The following is a 22,451-nucleotide window of genomic DNA, read 5'->3' as shown; positions in this document are numbered from 1 at the left end:
TTCAAATCTGGTTTAAGCACTTAATAGTTGTGTGGTCTTAATTAAGCCACTTAACCTTTTTTTCTTTAGTTTTCTCTATAAAATGAGTTGGAAAAGGAAAGGCAAACTACTTCAATATATTTCCAAAGAAAATAACAAATGAGGTTATAAAGAGTCAGATTTGACTGAAAAATGATTGAATAGCAACAACAATATACCCTATTTTATTTTATTTTAATTTCACTACAACTTTGTGGAATATTTAACATTATCTTCTCTTCATATAGAAGAAAATTAAAGCTTTGAGAGTGTAAGAGACTTATCCAGGCTCACATACTTAGGAAATATCTGAGTCTGGATTAGAATTTAGGATTTTCTAACTCTATGTATGGAGTCCTAATTATATTCCATTTTGGATAGGAATGATTGAATATGGTTTATTTAATCCAACTTCTCATTTTGCAAATGGTGGTAGAAATGTGATTGAAAGTAAAAGTACACTACAGAGAATTTTGTTGTTATATTTAATTTGTATTATTTAAATTTTACAACAACACAGTAAATTTAATCTGATTTCTATATAGAAAATAAACAGAATAAGAATAGGAAAAGTTAGTTTTCACTCAAAAATGCATAGCTAGTAAACCTCTGAGGATAGAAATTGAATCTAGGTTATTTTGTCTCCAAATCCAAGGAACTAACTATTATTCCTTGCTAACTGAAATCTAATGAATTTGGGGTAAAAGGGTAAGTTCAAATTCTTGCTCTAATACTTTCTATGGATGACCTTGCCAAGTCATTTAATTTTTCTGAGTCTTAGCTTTTTTAACTAAAAAGTGATGGAATTAGACAAGACAATTTGAAAATATGATTTAATAATATATGATAATATGATCATAAGATGATAAAAGGTTATTTTTGCTATAGCTATAATTTTATTACCCTATCGTGAGGCGCTGCTCTTTTCTTATTTGGACAATTTATTCAAAGAGGAAAAAATGATATTTTTGTGTGAGAAATGGAGAAAGCAGCTTTAGAAAAAAATAACATAAACACACCTGAGAGTATCTAAGGGAAAAAACAGCTCCTCAGATAAAAGAATTTTTGAGAAGCATAATATTCTGAGAGAATGGGAATAAGAGTATGCCCTTTAGAGAGAACAGTAGTGTTAGACATGACTGTTAGAAATGACTGAAGTACATTGTTTCTCATGCTAAGTTGAGTATTACTTTTTTATGACCTTGCAGATAATTTCTGAATCAAATACCTATTTGGCCAACTATGGGACACATGTGCATATGTGGATATATTTATGAATAATATCTGACAGAAACAAATATTTTTTATTCATTTTTATTAAGATAAGGTCAGGTCATTGCATGTGAGAAGAGCCTGAACAGAGAGATCCAAAGTCAAAGGGTGGAACTCAGTGAATACAATGAAACTACTTATAGAAGATAGAATTCCATGAAATGAGAAGCCACTTAAAGAGAAATGGGCATGCAGTAAAAGAAGCCAAAAGAGTGTAGAAACTGAAAGTAGCTAAGCATTGCAGAAATTAGATGCCTAGACACAGGTTCTGCTCTGGAAGCAGGGAATTGATATGACTGTGGGACTATGTTGATGCTGAGAGCTGATTGAAAATAGTATCAGTCTATTCTATTTTAAAATCTTGTTAAACACAGACTCTATTATCTACCCCACTTGAGTGGAAATTTCTCAGGAGGTTGTTTACATTTTTCTTTTCTATCCTTTATGACTTGAGAGTGAAAATTTTTCAAAGCTTAGCTAAAAAGCTTTGCAGATTAAATGATTAAATGACATATTTTTAGACTAAATTTCCTGTTATTTTTTTAATGCCTATATAGAGGAATAAATCTAGGAAATTCTGTGAATCCTATACTTATAACTATTGTTAGCTAAAAGAGCTTTAAATTACTTCAGGTGCCTCAGAATCAGAGAACTAGATTAATTTGGGAAGTGATTGAAAATGGAGAGAAATAATACCACTCAGCAGGTGAGCTTTGATGTAACTTTTTTCCTACAAGAAACCAAATGTACTTAGGCCTGATATAGAATTCCAAGTTTCTTTGAACACATGGATTTTCCTATTCAATTACTAGTTGCTAGATTTCTGTTCAGTCTATTACCATCCCTCCTCCAACTTGCTAGAGGATACTTCTAGACACTGTGTGCATTGTTCTTGGGGAAAAAATGATCCAGCATTATGGGGAAACTATTTTGTCCTGATTATTTCTTCTTTTAATTTCCATTTATTGAATATTATGTTATAATCACTTTTACTCATAATTTAATGAATATTTTACATTTAAAAAAAGTAAGTGTGTAATTGTGACAATTTGGAAATGGGAAACATTCCAGTGGATACTGAAGAACTACAGTCATGAATATAAAGCCTATTTGATTTAAAAATTACCAATAATTAGGGTATGGAAGCTTTTATATAACAAACATAGTGCTATGATGAGAAGGGCCCTTGAGAAGCCAAGAACTGACCCAGATGCACATTATTTTCATCCAGGAACAGTTTAACCACAGAGCTGAAAGGGAGAGTAGAAATGGCAGATATTTCCCCTTTCCCACTTTGGGGTTCTTTTGACATTGTTTCCTTACCTCTCCCCTCCCTTTCTGGATTTGCCACTCCTCTTACCTGCATTTTATGGATTATTTCATGGTAGCTATGATAGGAAAAGTGAATGTTATAAGGATTAATTTTATTATAAATAATTACATACAGAAAGTTTTCTTCCCCCCAGCAATTTCTAGTGAAAGAGTATAGTGCATGGTGGTCTTGGGATCTGAGCCCTCTGTATCCCATAGATTTTGTACTAATGATAATGTTTTGGTTTATTTGTTTGTTTATTTTTGCTTCCTTTTTACTTTTGCCTAGTTTGTAGGAACATCACCTCCACAAAGCTGAGAATTGCCTCAGTATGTGTATGTGAATACATACACAATTCATATGCATGTATACACATATACACCATTATAAGTACAAACATACATGTGTGTGGTTCTATGTTTAAGATTATTCAGTTTCAAAGAAGAGAAACATGGACCAAGCTCAAGACTGGTTATGACTTATAGGTAAGTTGTTTTTTTTTTTAAGACAGTGGATATAGAAATATGTGAGTGTGAAACAGAGATAGATAGAAATATGTATTATTTCTTATAGACTTAGGTTGCCTAAAGTTTGGATAGGTTCTGATGGAATGTTCTCTTATTATGGGATGGCATTCTTCACTGTCTTAAGAGTTTTCTCTACTAGAAGACAAGTAATAAATATTGAAGATTTCAAATAATCAGATTATAGAAATCTTTTAAAAAATCATATGACCAAATCTCTTCCAAATATTGTATATTGCTTCTTTGCAACCAAATTAGCCAATGTCTATAAATTTTTAGATAAAAGAGATTGTCTTCTATCCAGAGCTGTAAACAATGTTTTTAATTATTATGTAGTCACAGAATCAAGTACAGAATTTCAAGTTTCAATAGAATCTCAGAGATCACTTGTCTAACCCATACCTGGACCAAACAAGTAGCCTTAGATATTTTGCTGAAGGTCTCAGGAAAAGGCCTGCACTGTGCAAAGGTGGTTATCACTACTACCTCCTTAGATAGTCCATTACAACCAGATCTTTCTCTTTACAATTTCCACCTACTTTTCTTAAATTCTTCCTTAGAGGACAATTTGGACAAAATGAATCTTCTCTTCCACATTTTGACAACACTTTAAATACTTGAGGACAGTATTCTCTCTACCCATAAGACATGCTCTCTAATATGTTAATAAGAACAAGGTCCATTTAAAAAGATAAATTAGATATTAGTAATTAATCTTTATATAACATGTTAGAAATTGCAAGGTGCTTTCAATAATTTTCTTATTTCTGTCTCATAGTAATTATTAGGGATAGTTACTAAACCATTATTATCTTTTTAAAAAATTGATTAGGAAACCGAAGCTCGAAGCAGTTACTAGCCCAGGGCCCCATCCTCAATAACTCTCAGAAGTAAGTTTACCCCAAATAACTTAATGAGAAGTTTATACCTCAAATTCCAAATATCACATTTTACCAGCTGCTTCTTTTTTCCATAGGGCAGCCCTTTAAGTGGAGTAATATAACCAACACCCTTTCCCAATATTCTCTTTTCTAAGCTAAACATTCCTAATCCCTTTAACTAATCTTAAAATGGAATGAATTCAAAGTTATTCACCATCTATTTTGCCCTTCTCTAAACATTCTTCATCTCATCATTCTGCTTCTCATCTGAACTATGAAAAATAGAATAAGAAACTCTCAATTTCCTATTCTGTATTTTGTGTCTCTCTGAAGGCAGCATAACATTAAATTAACTTTTTTGGGATACCATACCATTGTTATCCAAACAGAGCTGACACTGTAAAAACTCTAGGTATTGTTTTTAGGTAAACTCTTCACTAGCCATATCTCCTACATCTTATGCTCACAAATCTTTTTTATATTGAGTTTAAGATTTTTCACTTATTGCAAATACATTTCATCTAATTAGATCTAATCCAAAGTTCTAACTTGTTAACTTGGTTCATAGATTGATTATGACATCATTCTGTCTTTGCACCATCTACAAATTTGATAAGCAGATCACCTAATGTATGCCTTTATCCAAATCATTAGTAAACATGTCAAATAAGAAAGCAAAATGTATAGGTCCCTCAGGGAGCATTAGTGGAAACCACATTCTAAATTTACAATGAACCATTAATGACTGTTCTTCAAGAATAAGGATTCTATCATTTTCATATCCTTAAACACTCAAATTCATCTAGTCTTTTACATGTTAAGATTTACTATATACATACACTCACACACATGTGCACACACACATATATATGTGCATAAACTTTAGCAAAAGTAATGGGAACAGTGTACTATATTTCCAAACTCTCAAGGAGAACATATTTATATTCATCTAAGGACATTTTCAGCCTCCATTATTATGAAAAGCAAACTTTCTTTATTCCCTACACAGTTCTATCTTCATTTTCTCCTGTGATGAATCTATTTTGTCATGTAGTGAGCACCTGTGTGACCATTTAAGGACTGCAGCCACCAGGTGTGTATGCATGAGTGTTTTCCCTATATATACTGTTCTCCTTTCTGATTTCTCAGCATGCCAGTTTTAGAAAGCCCTTGAGCTAGAGAAAAAATATTAAGAGATTTTAAAAAACACAACAAATTCATGTGCCTAAACAATTGCAGTTAACTGTCTTTTTGATGCAGTGAAACTATAGACATAGGATTTACTATAAATAGCAGTCCTTAGTTTTAATCATCATGCAAAATGTTCCCCCCCCCTCTTCTGACTATGCTGTTGAGTGTGGAGAATAAGGGGATAATGGATGAATAATTTATAATGACCTATCAAGTTCTCTGAAGCTTCAAAATTTTTTTCTCATAAAGAGTATTTTGAGACAGAAAAAAGTTACCTTTTGCTTTGTCTGATCATCTCTGTGCCTTTTTTCCAAGAAACCATAGCTCTGGGAGAAGCCATTGGTTTACATTCAATCGTAACATTTCCACCAACTTGAACGATGGAGATTTTTTGCAAGGGATTTTTGGAGAAATCAGGGGCTGAGGCTAAAATAGAAAAGAAAAAAAGGCACTAAAAGTACAAACTTTGATTCTTCAATTAACTGCACAAATATTAATTGGGCAGAATGACCCCAAATTACTTCATATTATCTTGGTATGTTTTGTATTCACTTATTTGTGTATTTGTTATTGCCCAGCATAATAAAAGCTTCTTGAGAGCACAGACCCTTTTGTTTATGCATTTGCATCCCTGGACATCATAGTATGCCTGAAATATAACATCATTTTTTGATGTTTGTGGAAACAAATTGAAGAGTGACATCAAAGCTACTGTGCAGAGAAATGTGTACAGGAAGAGAGGATTCAATTCATTTCAATGTCAATTCAATTCAATTTAAAATTTCACAAAATTGATACTACAGAAAAAGCACTGTGGTCAGATGGAAAAACAATTGGGACAAGATAATAATCCAGTCCCAGCCTTCAGATGGATGACTAGGTGGTAGAGTGGAGTAGTAAAAGAACATAGTTCTCAGTGTTCAGGAGACCTTTTGCCTTTCTCCTTCTACAGACATGTAAAAACTAATATTTTGGGAAAGTTGTTTAATCTCTGTCCCATAGCTTAGTCTTCTATAAAATGAAAAAAACAGAAAAACAATAGCACCTCTCTCACAGGGTTGTAATTATCAAATGGATTAATATGTGTGAAAAATTTTCCTCAAATCATAAAGTGATTTATATATGGTAACTTTATTGTTGTTTTTATCAATATAGTATGTGGTAAAGTCTAAAGTGAAGCATGGTACCCATCCTCTCCATACAAAATCCTGTGCTCATTCTACTATGGCACAATGTCTCATAAAAATATAAACACAAAGTTGCAAATGGCACGGCCATTTCCATTAAAGAAGTTGAAAATCTTCTATGAAAGATAGGACTTTTAAATAACTTCAAGTTATTCTACATTAAGTAGCATGTGAGAGGTATGAGTTTAGAGATAGAAGATCTGAGGGAAAAGAGCATCCACTTAAACAAGGGAATTATCAAGAAGATATCATAAAGGAGTTAGTATGTGAACAGGGTTCTTATATGAATTGGGATATATTGGATATGGGAAGGTGAAAAATGAATTTAGGGCATCTGAGGGAGAGAGAATTGTACGAAAAAGTAGGTATATGGGAAATCCAAATATGTACTGAGAATATTTCTGATTCATAAGAAAGCTTAAAAATGTGTTTGAGGCTCTACTTTGAAAGTCCTTAAATGTCATTCTAATGGAAATGACCTAGGAGAGAAACAATGGAAAGACAGGCAGCTGAGTGATACTATGGACAGACTAAGTTCAAATATGGCTCAGACACTTGCTAATTGTGTGACTTTGAGCATGGCATTAATAGCTGTTTACTTTCCTCAACTGTAAAAAAAAAGTTGTTATGAGCATCCAATGATATCACTTTGTCTAGCTCATGCAGGTACTATATGAATCCTTACTCTTTCCTCCTTAGGCCCTTAAAATTATGGGGAAAAGAGGAAATGCAGATTTCATTATTGCAGGGAATACTCTATATGAAAAGTCCTGTACAAATGTAAATCAACAATTTATCTCTACCGTATATGCTAAGAAAATTACCTGATTACAAAAGTAGAATGAATTACTGTGACCTATATAGTCTATGTCAGAAATTAGAATAAATCAAGAAGTCTTTCTAACCCTAAGCCTGGACCTATGTCTACTACACCAGGATGTCTTTCTAACATAATAATATATTTGATAAATTAATATAGTGGATTATACACCATGGATTGCAAAAGGAACATTCTATGGGCAGGATTATCCTTGAATATTCATAAAGTTCCTTGTGATAACAAAAGGCTTTTGTTCTAAAACATGTCCCCCTCCCTGCCTCTCTTTTCAAGGATGGATTATTTCTTCATAAACCCTGTGATATAAGTAGATTAAATGACTTATCCAAGTATATGCAGTGAATAAGTATCTGAGGTAGAATTTGAACTCAGGGCTTCCTGATTTCAGATCTAGGGCTCTATTATAATCTAACTTCTAATGTGATCTATGTACTCACATTCCCTTTTTCTCATAGCATATTCCTGGCTTTCCTCCTTTACCTTTGACATTTTTTTTCCTTCCAGAAATGGTCTTAGATTAAACAATAATATTTCTTGAGCATTTTGTGAGCAAATATGGGGGCATAAAGAACACTCTACTCCCTCTAGGCTTCCACACACCCACACAAAAAGAAAACAAATCACCTCAAAACACAGGGAAACTGAATGAACTCATCTTAATAGGGTTAGAGGACAAAGTGGCCCAGGCAGCATAGCATGTGGGAGAAGTAGAAGAGCTTGGAGCAATCCAACAAACTGCAGCTCTACCAGAGCAAAGCTGCAGTATAGGAAAGAGTTGAGTCCAAGATACTCCATACAGATATAGAAGACAGAGAAGGCAACATATCTACAAATTCTCATGTGGTAGCAAATCCCTGGATCTACTGATAAGGGACAGGAGACTGGGAACTGCAAATATAGAAAATAATCATTCCTATGTGACAGCAGAATGCTTGAGGAGGTAGTGTTCAGAGCAGGAAACTTACCAAGCCCAGGCCACTTGGAAAGGGTATGGAAGAGGCAAAGTGGGTATCAGAGCAATCCCAAAACAACAGGAGAACTGGCATCACAAGACAAAATAGTTGCAACCCTCCCCAGAGCAAGCTGGTAGGGCCACCTCTTCAACAGACACAAAGTGAGGAACAAGGGAAGCCAGGCCTACCCCAAATTCCAAAATGAGAGTATTCTGCAATCTTGTAGCAGTATGCCCTCTACCCCAGGAACAGAGAAGAAAAGCAACAGGTAATGGTGGGGATAAAAAACTAGAACAATGAACAAAAGGCCAAAAAAATTGCCAACCATAGAAAGTTAATTTAGTGACATGAAAGACCAAAATATAAACTCAGAAGAGGACAACAATATCAAAAAGGAAACATGATAAGACTCAAAGGGAAGTGGAAAAGGATGTCAGAAGCCAAAAGAACCCCTGGAGAAACTTGAAAAAAATTAAATACCAAATAATAAGAGAATTGGCAGAGGCTTGGGTGTTCTTCTTCCCCTTGCCTAAGCTTCTCAAAGGATCCCCATGCATTGGAGCAATGTGAACATAGACCCTGATAATTTCCATGAAATACTGAGGGATTGTCACAAGACATAGAGTTGAACATGCCCTCCAAAGGCCATACAACAGCACTGCAGAGCACCCTAGAATAACAATCTCCCTATTAATAAGGTTGGCCATGATGAAGCTTTTCACCCTCAGGTTCATAAAAAGAACTCTTAGGCTGACTGGCCAAACTGTAGGATTGGGGAAACTGTAAGATGACAGGGGTCAGTGACACTGAAGCCTCCCTAATCCCAGGTCTTTGGAGAAACACAGGCAGGCTTTACTAGAAGAAAGGGGCAGGAGCTTGTGGAGTACTCCTTCACCTTCCCCCTCGCTTTAAGCAGTTGGAAGTCAGTTAACAGCTTGGTAATGGTGAGTAATCTAGTTTGGTAACTTCTGGGCCAAGATGGTAAGTGGGGAAAGGATAAACTCCTTATAATGATATCTTTTGCTGTATTATTTTCCCACAGGATAGAATAGATGAAGTTTGATGTCTTAGAAGCAGCTCACTGGCTCAGAGGTTAGGATCAACTTCAGAGCCACTAGTAAAAGGAACTTGGCTAATGGAGGATGTGAGTATTTTCCCAAATTATCTGTATCCAGATACTGTTCTTAGATGATAAGGGTTTGATGATATCAGGGAATGGGAAGGGAGGAAATGGCTTAGGATTGATAGGTAAGGAAAAAAAACTACCTAAACAGCTAGGTCAAATAAGCAGCCCCTCCCCCTAAAGGCTGAAATGTATATTGAATGGCTGATCTCCTATGTAAGCCTCTAAATATTCTTCTTTCTAAACCTAGATAGCTAAACTAAGGTAGACTGTCAATTTGCTTGAAGGTCTAACAAAGTAAAACAGCTTTGGCAATCAGAGACTGAATAGCTCCAGCAGCTACACAGATTGCCCCTCAGCTCAGATCCAAGAGCAAAGAGTCAGCACCAGGATCAGGACCAGGACCCTGCAAGAAAGGTGACCTGCCTTTTTATACCAGTACTCCAACTGCCTTTAACTGACCCCTCTCTTAGAGTTCTGGGAGGCACTATGGAATTCTGTGCTGCAGCTTGAACCCCTCTCAGCAATATGGATCCAATAATAATCAATAGCCGGGGGAATTTCACTATTTTAAAAAATTTTGAACATTTCCCCATATTTACATGTTTCACGTTCTTTCCCTCTCCCCCAAGCCCTCCTAACCCCCCTTAGCTGATGCACAATTCCACTGGGTTTTACATTTATCATTGATTAAGACCTAATTCCATATTATTGATAGTTGGACTAGAGTTATAGTTTAGTGTCTAATTCCCCAGTAATATCCCCACCAGCCCATGAGTTGAAGCAATTGTTTTTCTTCTGTGTTTCTCCTCTGAGGGAATTTCACTAAAGAAATCAACTTTAGAGAATGTAAAATAAACCAAAAAGGCACTGAGGCACAAAAATAACCTGAAGAAAACAGTCTCCTAAAGAACAGAATGGATCAAATGAAAACAGAGGCAAAAAAAAAGTTAAAAAAGAAGAACTCAAAAACTCAAGGAAGGGAATAACTCCCTAAAAATTATAATTGGTCAATGGAAGCTAATAAAACCATAATGTATTAGGAAACAATTAGACAAAATTAAAAAGAGAAAAGAAAAGAAAATCTAAAATATTTCCCTGGAAAACTACCAATATAGAAAATAGATTCAGGAAAGATAATCTAAGAATCATTTGAATATCTGAAAGCCATTAAAAAATAGCATTAATGTCATATTACAAGAACTCATCAGAGAAAACTGTCCTGATATCCTTAAATAAGAGTGGAAAATAAAAATTGAAAAAATTCACTGATCACTTGCTGAAAGAGACCCCAAAATTAAATACCCCCAGCACTATTGTAGTCAAATTCCAGAAAACCTAGGCCAAGGAAAAAATACTATAAGCATCCAGAAGGAAACATTTTATAAAACAAGCAACCACTTTCCCTAGCAGGTTTTAAATTAAGGAGTCAGGAGTTTTGGAATTTGATATTCTGCAAAGCAAAGGGACCGAGGATTACAACCTAGAATAATATGCACAGAAAAACTGAGCATAATCCTCTAGGGGAAAAATGATGTTTAATACAAGAAAAGACTTTCAGACTTCTCCTGATCAAAAACATAAAGTTTAAAAGAAACATTGATGAGCAAATTTGACACACATGACAAGAATAAAAAGGTAAAGTGAAAATTTAAAGATTTTGACAAGATTGAATTGAATCCATTCATACCTGGTAAGGTGATAATAAATAATTAGGGTATCTATGATACTTGAAAAAGATAAGGTACTTAGTATGGAAGATACATAAAGTACCTAAGATAATTAAGCACATTATCACTATTAGAGCAATGAAAAGGAGTATACATATAAAGAAGGAAGGAAGGTAAATAAGATAGGCTAATATTAAAAAGAGAAAATAAAAAGAATGGGAAAGAGGAAAACATGGGAGAAAAATAAAAGGAGAGACAGAAGAAGGTAAATTACCTCTCCTTGAGGCAGATAAGTGGCAAATATAGAGGAGGAACCTTATTATCTTATTATGCACGAACCTTATTATCATTAGAAATAGCTCAAAGTGGGAATAACACCCACACTCTGTTGTCTATTGAAACCTATATACCCTATTAAGAAGTAGGACAGTAGGGAAGATTAGGGAGGTTGAGGGAATGATAAAAAGGAGAGGGAATTGGGGGATGAAATCACTGAGAAAAAAATCAGTGAACAAAGAAAGGCTAAAAGGAGAAAGAGAGAATAAACAGTGGGGGAATGACTTGGAACAAAACACACCATTAGTAATAATAACTATAACCTTTTTTTCCTCAGTAGTCCATGGAATCCTCACAAAAAATGAATGCATACATAATGGGACATAGAAACCTCTCATCCAAATATAGAAAATCAGAAATGTTAAACAAGGTCAAAGTGCTAAATTTATACTTATAAATCAATCAATCAAATCAAATCAATAAAATGGAATAAGAGGTTAATCAATTAGCAATTTATATTTAAAAAAATAAAAAAGAATGAAGATAAATTGCCCAAATAAACCCCAGATTGGAAATCCTGTTAATCATGGGATGAATTAATAAAATTGAATATAAGAAAACTGTTGAACTAGTAAATAATACATCTAATAAATAAGGAGTTTGTTTTATGAAAAATAAAGAGAAAAAATAGATAAACCATTGGTTAATGATTAAAAAAAAGAAAGATGAAAAACAAATTACCAGTGTCAAAAATGAAAAAAGGAGAAATTCCTAGGAATAAAGAAGAAATAAATGTAACTGGAAACTTATTTTGCTCAACCATACACTAACAAACTTGACAATTTGAGTGAAATAAATTAATACACACAAAAATACAAACTATATAGATTTAAAAAAATTTTTATTACATATGAATAACCACTACCACCATCACCACCAGAAAACACTTAAACAAATGAATGTGTATTTAAATAATTTCCAAAACCACAAACTCCACAATGTTTACAATTTGTTTAAGATATGTAAATTATATATCTGTGCTAATATAAATATCCTCTGCTTTTGAGATCACTTTGGATTTCTTTTACTTTAATACTATTTTCTCTTGATTTTGTAGCTTTTTATGTAATCATAGTATGTATTAAATTTTCTTTTCTTCTCTTTTCATCTCCACATATTTTATTATTTTCTTCATATTTTAAATATTTGACAAATCTAATAACATAATACAATCCAGTATATTCAGATATCACCATCTATTCAGTCATTTCTCAAAGTCATCACATTTGTCTTGTTTCCAGTTGTTTTTTCATTACAAACAAAGCTTACATAAATATTTTCATACAAATAGAACATTTTACTCTCTCAATAATTCCATTAGGGTCTAATCCTAGGAATACAACTCCTAGGTCAATGAGCATGAATAGCTTTACATCTCTTAATGCATATTCCATCTTATTTTTAAAAAGTCAGCTACTTTAGCAATGTAATTAGGCTTGTTTCTCCATCTTCTTCTTAATAGCATTTAATTTGGTCAGCTTAACTTTCTGGTTCTTAGTTAACACATGTTTAGAAAAATTGGTCCTTAAGCAATATATACAATTTATTGCCAGGATCATATGCTTTCCAAAATCAAATCTTTCCAGCTTGGCCATACCTAGTAGAACTTTTATTGCAATGCCACAACCTCTCAGCAATTCAGGATTGCCTCCTTATTCTGATAAGTTTTAAAGTAAGACTTTTGCAGAATATTTATACTCTCTAATCCAGTGATGGACAAACTTTTTAAAGAGGGGGCCAAAGGAAAGAAAATGCTCATCTGTCTATCTGTTTTCTAAGGCAACTCTTTTGAAGTTTCATTGTATTGTAACCTACTCATTGTATTTGTCAGATTAGGAATAATGTCACATGGCCTGATAAAACATTTGGAGGCCTCCCTCAATCTGGTCCTTCACTGCTTTAAACCATTGTTGTACCAGTAGAAACTACATTTGAATTATGCATATTCTTAGCCTTAGATCTGCTACTAACCTCATGCAATTATGTGTGGACTCTCCAATTATCTATTCTGTTTAATTTATGTAAAGCTCTATTCATGTTTAACTTCTTTCTTATTAATTTTTGGTTAGATTTATCTAGTTCTGATAGGGGAAAATTAAAGTTCCTATTATTATTTTATTATCTTTTTCCATCAGTATCTTATTATTTTTTACTTTAAAAATCAGGATGCTATACACTTGGTGCCAATAGGTCTATGTAAGGTAAAATACCTTATCCCTTGGCACCTCAATGGTGGATATTACAGAGTAACGTCATATATAATGGCCTGGTGTTTCCTGGCATTTCCTGGTTTCAGCATGCAATGTGGCCACAGTGGGAGAAGATAGTGGAGTTTAGAAAGCAAGTACAGGAAAGAGAAGGGCTCTTTTTACTTTTGTGCTTAAACAGAGACTGAATCCCTGGGCTGATGCTTGGAGAGCAGCAGCCAGTGTGGAGGCGGCCATGTTGTACTGAAATCTGGGACCAGATATCTCTCATCTCTATTTCTCTCTCTCTCTCTCTCTCTCTCTCTCTCTCTCTCTCTCTCTTTCTCTCTGTCTGTCTGTCTGTCTGTCTCTTTCTCTCTCTCTCTCCCTAACAGAAATATAATTACCTTGTTCATTCCATCCAGTTATATCCATTGTAATCCCAACACTGCCAGAAATTGTGACTACTACTCTTGCATTCTCTGAATCTGCAGAATCATTGTATATTCTGCTTTAGTCCCTCACCTTAATTCTATAGGGATTTCTCATTTTCAGTGTGTTTGTTAAAACACACATAACACACACACTGACAGTTCCTTATTCTCAATACTTTCTGTTATCTGTTTGTTTCCTATGTGTAAAATTATCCTGGTACAAAGTCATAATTACAGGCTGTATCTTTCCATATACTCCTCTCTCTTACTTTATTTCCACTGCATTCCTCTTCAGATGTCTTATTTCTTTTGAACAATGTCTCTTCAAATCATATTCCATCTCCAAATTCCTCCTTCTCCCTTCACTCTTCTACTTTCAAAATTGACCAATCTTTCCAAAAGGCACTCCCTTGTCCCTTCCCCCTTATCTTTTTGTTCTAATTGTATCCACCTTTCAAAAATATACCTTTCTTATCCCCAGTTTGACTCTAAAAATATCTCTCCTGTCTTTTCCCAAGAGTCCCTCACTATCCCTTCGCATTAACCACCCTGCCATTTGATATGTACAACCTCTACGTATTCTTCCCTTCCCTCCCTTTTCTTATCCCCTTGCCCTCCTTTCCCTTAACTCATCCTTCCTTCTCTTATTCCCTCAGTCCCCCATGAGAACTCTCAGTTTCTCCCTTCTTCCAATACATTTGTATTGTTTCTCTGTATATTAAGAAACCTTTTACCCTTCTAATTATGTATGTTCTCTTTTTATCTCAGATCTGATGAAAGTGGAGTTATTGTACTACCAGCCCTTGACCAGTTCCTCCCCTTCTCTGTGGCAGTTCTTTCACTCATTCTTCATCCCTATGAGATAGCCATTCCACACTATCTCCTCCTGGTCTACTACTCTACAATTTTAGCTCATTCTATTAATATCACCTTGCTTTCCAGCTTTCCACTCATACATGCCCCTTCAGAATATTCAGGCAATGATGCAATTCCCAGAGGCCATAGATGACATTTTCCCATACAGGAATCAAACAATTTGATCTTTTGGGTTGCTTATGATAAGTCTTTCATTACCTTTGTATGTTTCTTATAAATCATATATTCTGCTCAATTCTGGTTTTTACCTCAGGAATAGTTGGAACTTTTTTAGTTCATTAAATATGAATTTTTTGCCTTTTATCATTATTCTCATTCTTGCTGAATATGTTATTCTTGGTTGTAAACCAGAATCTTTTGCTCTACAAAATGCTGTTTTTCATGTCCTGCATTCTTTTAACGTTGTGGTTGATTTGTTATTATTATTCTCTTCTTTTATTCTAATGGTAGCTCCACAATATTTAATAGTTTTTCCTTGTTGCTTCTTATATTTTTTTTCCTTAATCTGGGAATAATGGAACTTTATCAATGATATTCTTTGCATTTTCATCTTTGGGTCTCTTTGAGTTGATGATCAGTGGAATCTTTCAATTTCTATTTTACCCTCTTATTCTAGAATTTCTCGGCAGTTTTCCTTGATGATTCCTTGAAGTATTTTATCAAAACTCTTTTAAAAAAGTCTTTATAGGGGTGTCTCATATTATTTATATTATTTCATTCTTTTATTTTATTATTTCTTTCTGTTTGTTTGTTTTAGGAAATCATTAACTTCCCCTTGTTCAATTCTAGTTTTTAACAAATAATTTTCTTCTGTGAGTATGGTTATCTCTTTTTCCAATTGGGTGATTTGTCATAATTTTGTTGTTTTTTCTTGCATTGCTCTTATTTTTTCTAAAATTTCCTCAGGTTAAGGTCTTTTTAAAGTTCTTTTAATGGTGCTTTTTCATGCTTTGAAGTTTGATCTGAGCTTTTGTTCCCATAATAGCTATCAATAGTTACTACAAAGGGAAGATGGCAGAGTGGGGGATGAAGCTTCCTTACCCTCATAATGGTCCTCACAAACAATGAAAATAACTCCACAGAATCAATGCTAAAAGTGGCAAAAAAGGACAGGAGCTGGAAGTGAAAGTGAACAGCCAGGAATAACTAAGGAGCATGGTTTCTGATTTCTCAGGCCTCAGACACACCACTATAGGCAGAACAAACAGAACAAAAAATGAAATTTATAAGGCATCCCCTTCAGGAAGAGATTCTGGGGAGCAGTTGTATCTGTCCCTGGCTCTGGAGTGTGCACTTATGAATGTGGTTGCTATGAGACTGGGGTCCCATCAGCTGTGGTCAGTCTAATGAAAGTGGTGTCCCTAGTTGCTGCCAGAAATGGAAGCAGACTGGCTACTTGCAGTTACAGTAGCAGAAATACATGCAGGTTCTTGTTGAAGCAGTTGAGGTTAATCACAAACTGGCCATACAAGATCTCAAATCATATTATAAATTAGTTATCATCAAAGAGTGGTGGATCAAAGGACTAGATTAGGTAACCAACACATGACAGTCAACATCCATAGCAACTTATGGTTTGATAAACCCAAAGATCCAAGCTTTTGGTAAAAGGACACATTTTTTGACAAAAATTTTTGGGAAAATTGGAAAGCAGTATGGCAGAGAATCTCAAACTTGATCTAGAAATGAAGGGTGGCACCATAAACAAATAAGGGGAGCATAGAAAGTTTACCTGTCAGACATTAACCAGGAAAGAATTTATGAGCAAATAAGACAGAGGAAATCACAAAAATAAAATAGGAAATTTTTAATATATTCAGTTATGAAAGATTTGTAAAAATAAAACCTGTGAAACCAAGATTTGAAGAGAAACAAAAAAATATTGGGGAAATACAGGCAATGTCCCTGACAAAAGAGTTGTTTCTCAAATATAGAGAACTGAGTCAAATTTATAATAATAGATAGTATTTCTCAATTAAAAAATGGTAAATTAATTAATATCAAAAGATATGAATACGTAGTTTTCAGAAGAAGAAATTAAAACTATCCATGGTTATATAAAGAGACTTAAATTACTTTTGTTTAGAGGAACAACAACAACAACAAAACCCCAACAACTTTGTGATACCACCTCACAACTTCCAGATTGGCTAACATGGCCAATAAAGGAAAATGATAAAAATTGGAGGAGGTTTGGGAAAATTGGGACACTAATACACTACTGGTGCAAGTATGAACTGATACAACCATTCTGGAGTGCAATATGGAACCAGGATTAAAGGGCCAAAAAACTATGCATATTCTTTGACCCCGCAATACATTACTGGGTCTGCCTCCTCAAGAGATCTGAGATAAGGGAAAAAGAACTTACCTGTACCAAATATTTTTAGCAGCATTTTTTGAAGCAGCAAAGAAATCGAATCTGAGGGGTTTACCATCACTTGGGGAATGGATAACAAGTTGTGGTTTATGCTTGTAATAGAGTACAATTGCACCATAAAAAATGATGAATAGGATGAGTTCAGAAAAATCTAGAAAGACATATGAATTAATGCAAAATAAAGTGAACAGAACCAGTAGAACAATGTCTGCAGTAATAGAAATATTCTACATTGTTCTACTGGCTTTGCTCACTTGATATCCAAGAATAAAGGGTAAAATAGAAATTGAAAGAATCAATCAATCATCTTCTGGATGAGATGCCAAAATATTAATCATTAAGAATACAAAGCCAAATCCAAAATCTCACATATCCAAGAAAATAAATGCAAGCATCCAGAAAGAAATAATTCAAATATCAAGCAGTAATAAAATATTTAAGAACTTTTAAAACATTAAAAAATCATAGAGATCAGACTGCAATATTCTGAAAGGAAAAGGAATGAGAATTACCATAAAAAACAAATATAATGGTTCAGGAGGAAAAATATGGATACTTAACAAAAGAGGGGACATTTTAAGCATCCTGGAAGGGAAAAAAACAGAACTAAATAGAAAATTAAACTTTGAAATACAAGACTCAAGAGAAATAAAAAGAAAACATGAAGGAGATATAAGGAACTAAAGTTAAACTCTTTACCTTTGTATATCGTGTATATATATCTTATTAGAATTTTATCATTATTATTTTGTGAATTAGAATGATTCTACAGAAAAGGAGAACTGGGGCATGAGCTAATTATGTTGGAATGACATCAAAAGTAATAAAATTAATGGTTGAAAAAAGTGGGATCCACAGGTAAAAGGGGGAAGGGAGAGGTAAAATATTATCTCACATAATAGAGTTATGAAAGAAAATATTTTATTATTAATACATATGTACACATACACACATGTGTGTATCAAATGACATGTCTTCCAAACTCTTAAAGGAAAAGTTGTATCAGTTACAGGGAGAAACATGTAATAAAACCATACTAGTTGGGGACTTCAACTTTCCTCTCTCTGGACTATGTAAATATAACCATACATATAGTAATACAGTAAAAAAAGAAATAAAATAACAAATAGTTAAGATTTTAGGAAAGCTATATATAATAAGTCTTTTGAGAAAACTGAATGGGAAGTATATGAATATACCTTTTACTCATTCATAGAAGACACTACACAAAAATTGATTATGTATTAGTTCTCTCAAGTCAAACAACATATCAATCTGATAAAAATAATGTAAAATGAGATAGGAGGATGCAAAATAAAATAGGGACACTAATACAGTGTTGGTTAAAGTAAATTCATTTGAACCATTTTGAAGAGCAATGTGTTACAAAATATTATAAAACTCTGTATGCCCTTTGATTTATGAACACCACTATACTATTACCTTTGTTTCTTAAAATGCTCAGAGAAAAAGATAAAGCACCTCTATGTTCTAAAATATTTATATTAGCTTTATTTGTAGAGACAAAAAACTGGGAATTGAAAGGATGCCCAGTGATTGGAGAGTGGCTATAGAAGGTATGACATATGATTGGGATAGAACATTACTGAACCATAAGAAATGACAAGCAAGATAATTTTTAAAAATACATAGAAAGACCTTTAAAATTATGAGGAGTAAAATGAGAAGAATGAAGGGAATACTATGTACAGCAATAGAATATTGTTTGATGAATAACCAGAGACAGTATTGATAAATTGAAATGAGAAACAGTTTTATACATACATAGAGTATGTATGTATCTATTTATCTTCATGCCTTTCCTAGTGCAGGGAGGGGAAGGAGGGAGAGAGATATTGGAGAATTTTAACATTCAAGTAAAGGAATTTTAAAAAACATAACAAGTTTCATGAAATATAATAGAAAAATAGATGACAATTAATCATAAACTAAAGGATCTAATCCTAAATAATTAGCGGGACAAAGAAAACATCATATAACTAATAAATATTTAATTTTAGAGAATTAAAATATTGAGAGAGCATGCCAAAATTTATGGAATGGAATCAAAGACTCCTTAGGAGAAAACTAGGATTCTGAACACTTAAATAAATAGTAGACCAAGTAATTGACCACACAACTAATAAAATTAGGGAAAAAACCTCAAATTCAATACCCATTTGGAATTTCTGAAAATCAAAGGACAGATTAATAAAAGTGAATGTAAGAAAACCATTGAACTAATAAATAAAAGTAGGAGCTTTTTATGAAAAATAATATAATAGATGATCTATCTGATAATTTATTTCAAATAAATATCAGTATAAAAATGTAAAGTATAAATTCACAACTAATGAAGAAAATAAGTTAATTATTATGAACTCTTTTGTCAAACCAGATGTCATTAAATTTGACAAACTAGGTGGATCAGATAAACACTATATACATATATAGTTTTGATTAATGGAAGAATAAAGAAAATGCTTAAATAAAATAAATTACTAAAAAGTAATTTAACACAATTAAGGTCATAAATGAGTTCCCTAAGACATAATCTTTATGACTGAATATATTCATTAGGGAGTTCTATCAAACATTAAAAAACAACCAATTCCAATATTCTATAAATTATTTGGAAAACTAAATGAAGGAGTTTTAACAAATTCTTTGTATGACACAAATATGGTGCTGATGCCTAATCCAGAAAGGGGGGAGGGACAGACAGAGAGAGAAAGAGAGACAGAGAGAGAAAAAGAGATAGGAGAGAGACAGAGACAGAGACAAGAGAGACAGACAGACAGACAGAGACAGATAGAATGAAAACTCTATAGCAATTTTCCTACTGAATGTTGACCTAAAAATCTCAAGTATACTACTAGTGAGGAAATTAAAACAATATATCACAAAGATGTTGCTTTAAGATTAGGTGAGATTTATTCCAGGTATTTAGGAATGGTTCAAATGAACTGAAACATAATTAATGATCAAAATAATTGTCCATATCAAGCAACCAAAATCATATGATTATCTCAAAAGAGGCAGAAAAATCATATGTAGAATGGACACTCATTCTGGTTAACTGCACAAAAAGGCATCAGAGTAAATAAAGCTTCCCATAAAATCACAAATATCTATATAAAACCACCAGCAAAAATTATCTGCAATTGGGGATATATTAGAAACCTTTCTAAAAAGATCAGTGGTGAAACAGAAATGCTTGATTCTATGAAAAGGCTATTGCAAAAATAGAAGTAAAAATAATATGAAGGAATTAGAATAGGCAATGAAGAGATAAAGCTATCTCTCTTTGCCAGTGCTATAATGGTATATTTAGAGAATCCTCCAGTATCATCAGCCACAAAAATCACTTAAAATAATTTACTCTAGCAATGTTACAAATATAAAATAAACTCAGATAAATCATCAACATTTCTATATATTACTAACAAAATCAAGCAGGTTGAGATAGAAAGAGAAACTCATTAAAATAACTGCAGACATCATAAAGTGTTTTGGAGTCTTCCTGTCAAAACAAACCCAGCCACTAATTCAATTGCAAAATACATTTCATCAAGTAAAGTCAGATATAAATAATTGGAGAAAAGTTAATTGGTCATGGATAGGCTGAGTCAATATATGACAATTCTGTCTAAATTATATTACTTATTCAAGTCAAAATAACAAAATATTATTTTATAGAGATATAAATAAAGAGATTTATTTGAAAGAATGAAAGGTCTAGAACACATTAACAATATGCAAAGGAAGATGGCTTAGCAATATCAGATCTCAAGCTATATCACAAAGCAGTAATCATCAAAATAATTTGCAAAGAAATAGAGGGAAAAAGCAGAATAGATTAGATAATAAGTAATAAACAACTCTAAATAATATAATTTTTAATAAACTCAAAGATTTTAGTTTTGGTTTAAAATCTCACTATTAGATGAAAATTTTCTGAGAAAACTGGACAGCAGCTTGTCAGAAACTAGTATAGAACAGCATTTCACACTAAATATCAAGATAAAGTCAAAATTGATGAAGGACAGACATAAAGGGTGGTATCAAAGGAAAATTAGGCAATCATGGATACTTTACCTATCACATATTTAGAAGAGGGGAGAATTTCTGTCCAAACAGTAAACAGAATTATGGGATGTAAAAATTGATCATTGTGATTACATTAAATTAACAAATCGTACACACACAAAACCAATGGAGCTAAAGTTAAAGGGAAAATAAAAAAATCTGAATAGGGGGAGGTGGGATTATTGCAATTTTCTCTGATAAAGGTTTTACCTCTCAAATGCATACAGAACTAAGTCAATTATGAGTTACTTCCTAATTGGCAAAAGATGGAATGGTCTGAAAAGGCATTCAGAAATAGAAATCAAAGTTAGCTATAGTCATATTAAAATGCTCTAAAACACTATTGATTAGAGAAATGAAAATTAAAATACTTTTGAGGTACCTCCCTATATTTATCAATTTGATTAATATGACAGAAAAGATAAATGACATACATTAGAGGAGGTGTGGAAAATTTGGGACACTAATGAATTTTTGTTCAAGTTGTGAACTGATATAATCATTCTGGAGAGTAATTTGGAAACATAAGTAAAACAATATCAAACTGTTTACATACTTTTACTGATCAATATTCCTACTAGGTCTGTATCCCAAAGATATTTTTGTAAAAGAAGCTATATGTTCAAAATTATTTATAACAGCACCATTTGTGGTGATAAAGATTTGGAAACAATTGAGGAATGGATGATAAAGTTGTGGTTTTATGATTTTAGTGGGATGCAATTGTGCTATTAAAAATGATGAGCAGAATGGTTTCTGAAAAACCTGAGAAGACTTATATGAATTCATATAAAATGAAGTGAACAGAACCGGAAAAACATTGTACTCAGTGTTAGCAATACTGTAAAATGATCAACTGTGAATGTTTTAGCTATTCTCAGCAATACAAGGATGCAAGACAGTTCTGACGTGCCTATGGTAAAAATGTCATCTGCCCCAAGAGAAATAAATGAGAAAATCTGACAGCAAATAAAAGCATACTTAATTTTTTTCTTTTTTTGTTTGTGTTTTCTCTTACAATATGGATTATGTGGAAATATATTTTGCATGACTGCACATGCATAATTTATATCAAAGGATTTCCCTTCTTAAGAAGGAAGGAGGACAGAGAATTAGGAACTCATTTCTTTAAATGAGTATGTTGTTATTATATGTAATAAAAAATGAAGATTTTCACTTTA

The 22,451-nt window shown here is 33.1% G+C and overlaps 1 protein-coding gene across 1 annotated transcript in view; it reads right to left on the bottom strand.

The window, feature by feature from the left end:
- Positions 1-22,451, bottom strand: part of LOC123247107 (contactin-6-like) — a 302,957-nt gene that overhangs the window by 120,530 nt on the left and 159,976 nt on the right. The window contains exon 9 of the mRNA XM_044675908.1: positions 5,474-5,624. Coding sequence (XP_044531843.1) covers positions 5,474-5,624 — 151 coding nt within the window. The remainder of the gene's footprint in view (positions 1-5,473; positions 5,625-22,451) is intronic.

The sequence above is a fragment of the Gracilinanus agilis genome, chromosome 1 (assembly GCF_016433145.1).
Source record: "Gracilinanus agilis isolate LMUSP501 chromosome 1, AgileGrace, whole genome shotgun sequence".
NCBI lineage: Eukaryota > Metazoa > Chordata > Mammalia > Didelphimorphia > Didelphidae > Gracilinanus > Gracilinanus agilis.
This window is presented reverse-complemented; position numbering and strand designations above follow the sequence as displayed.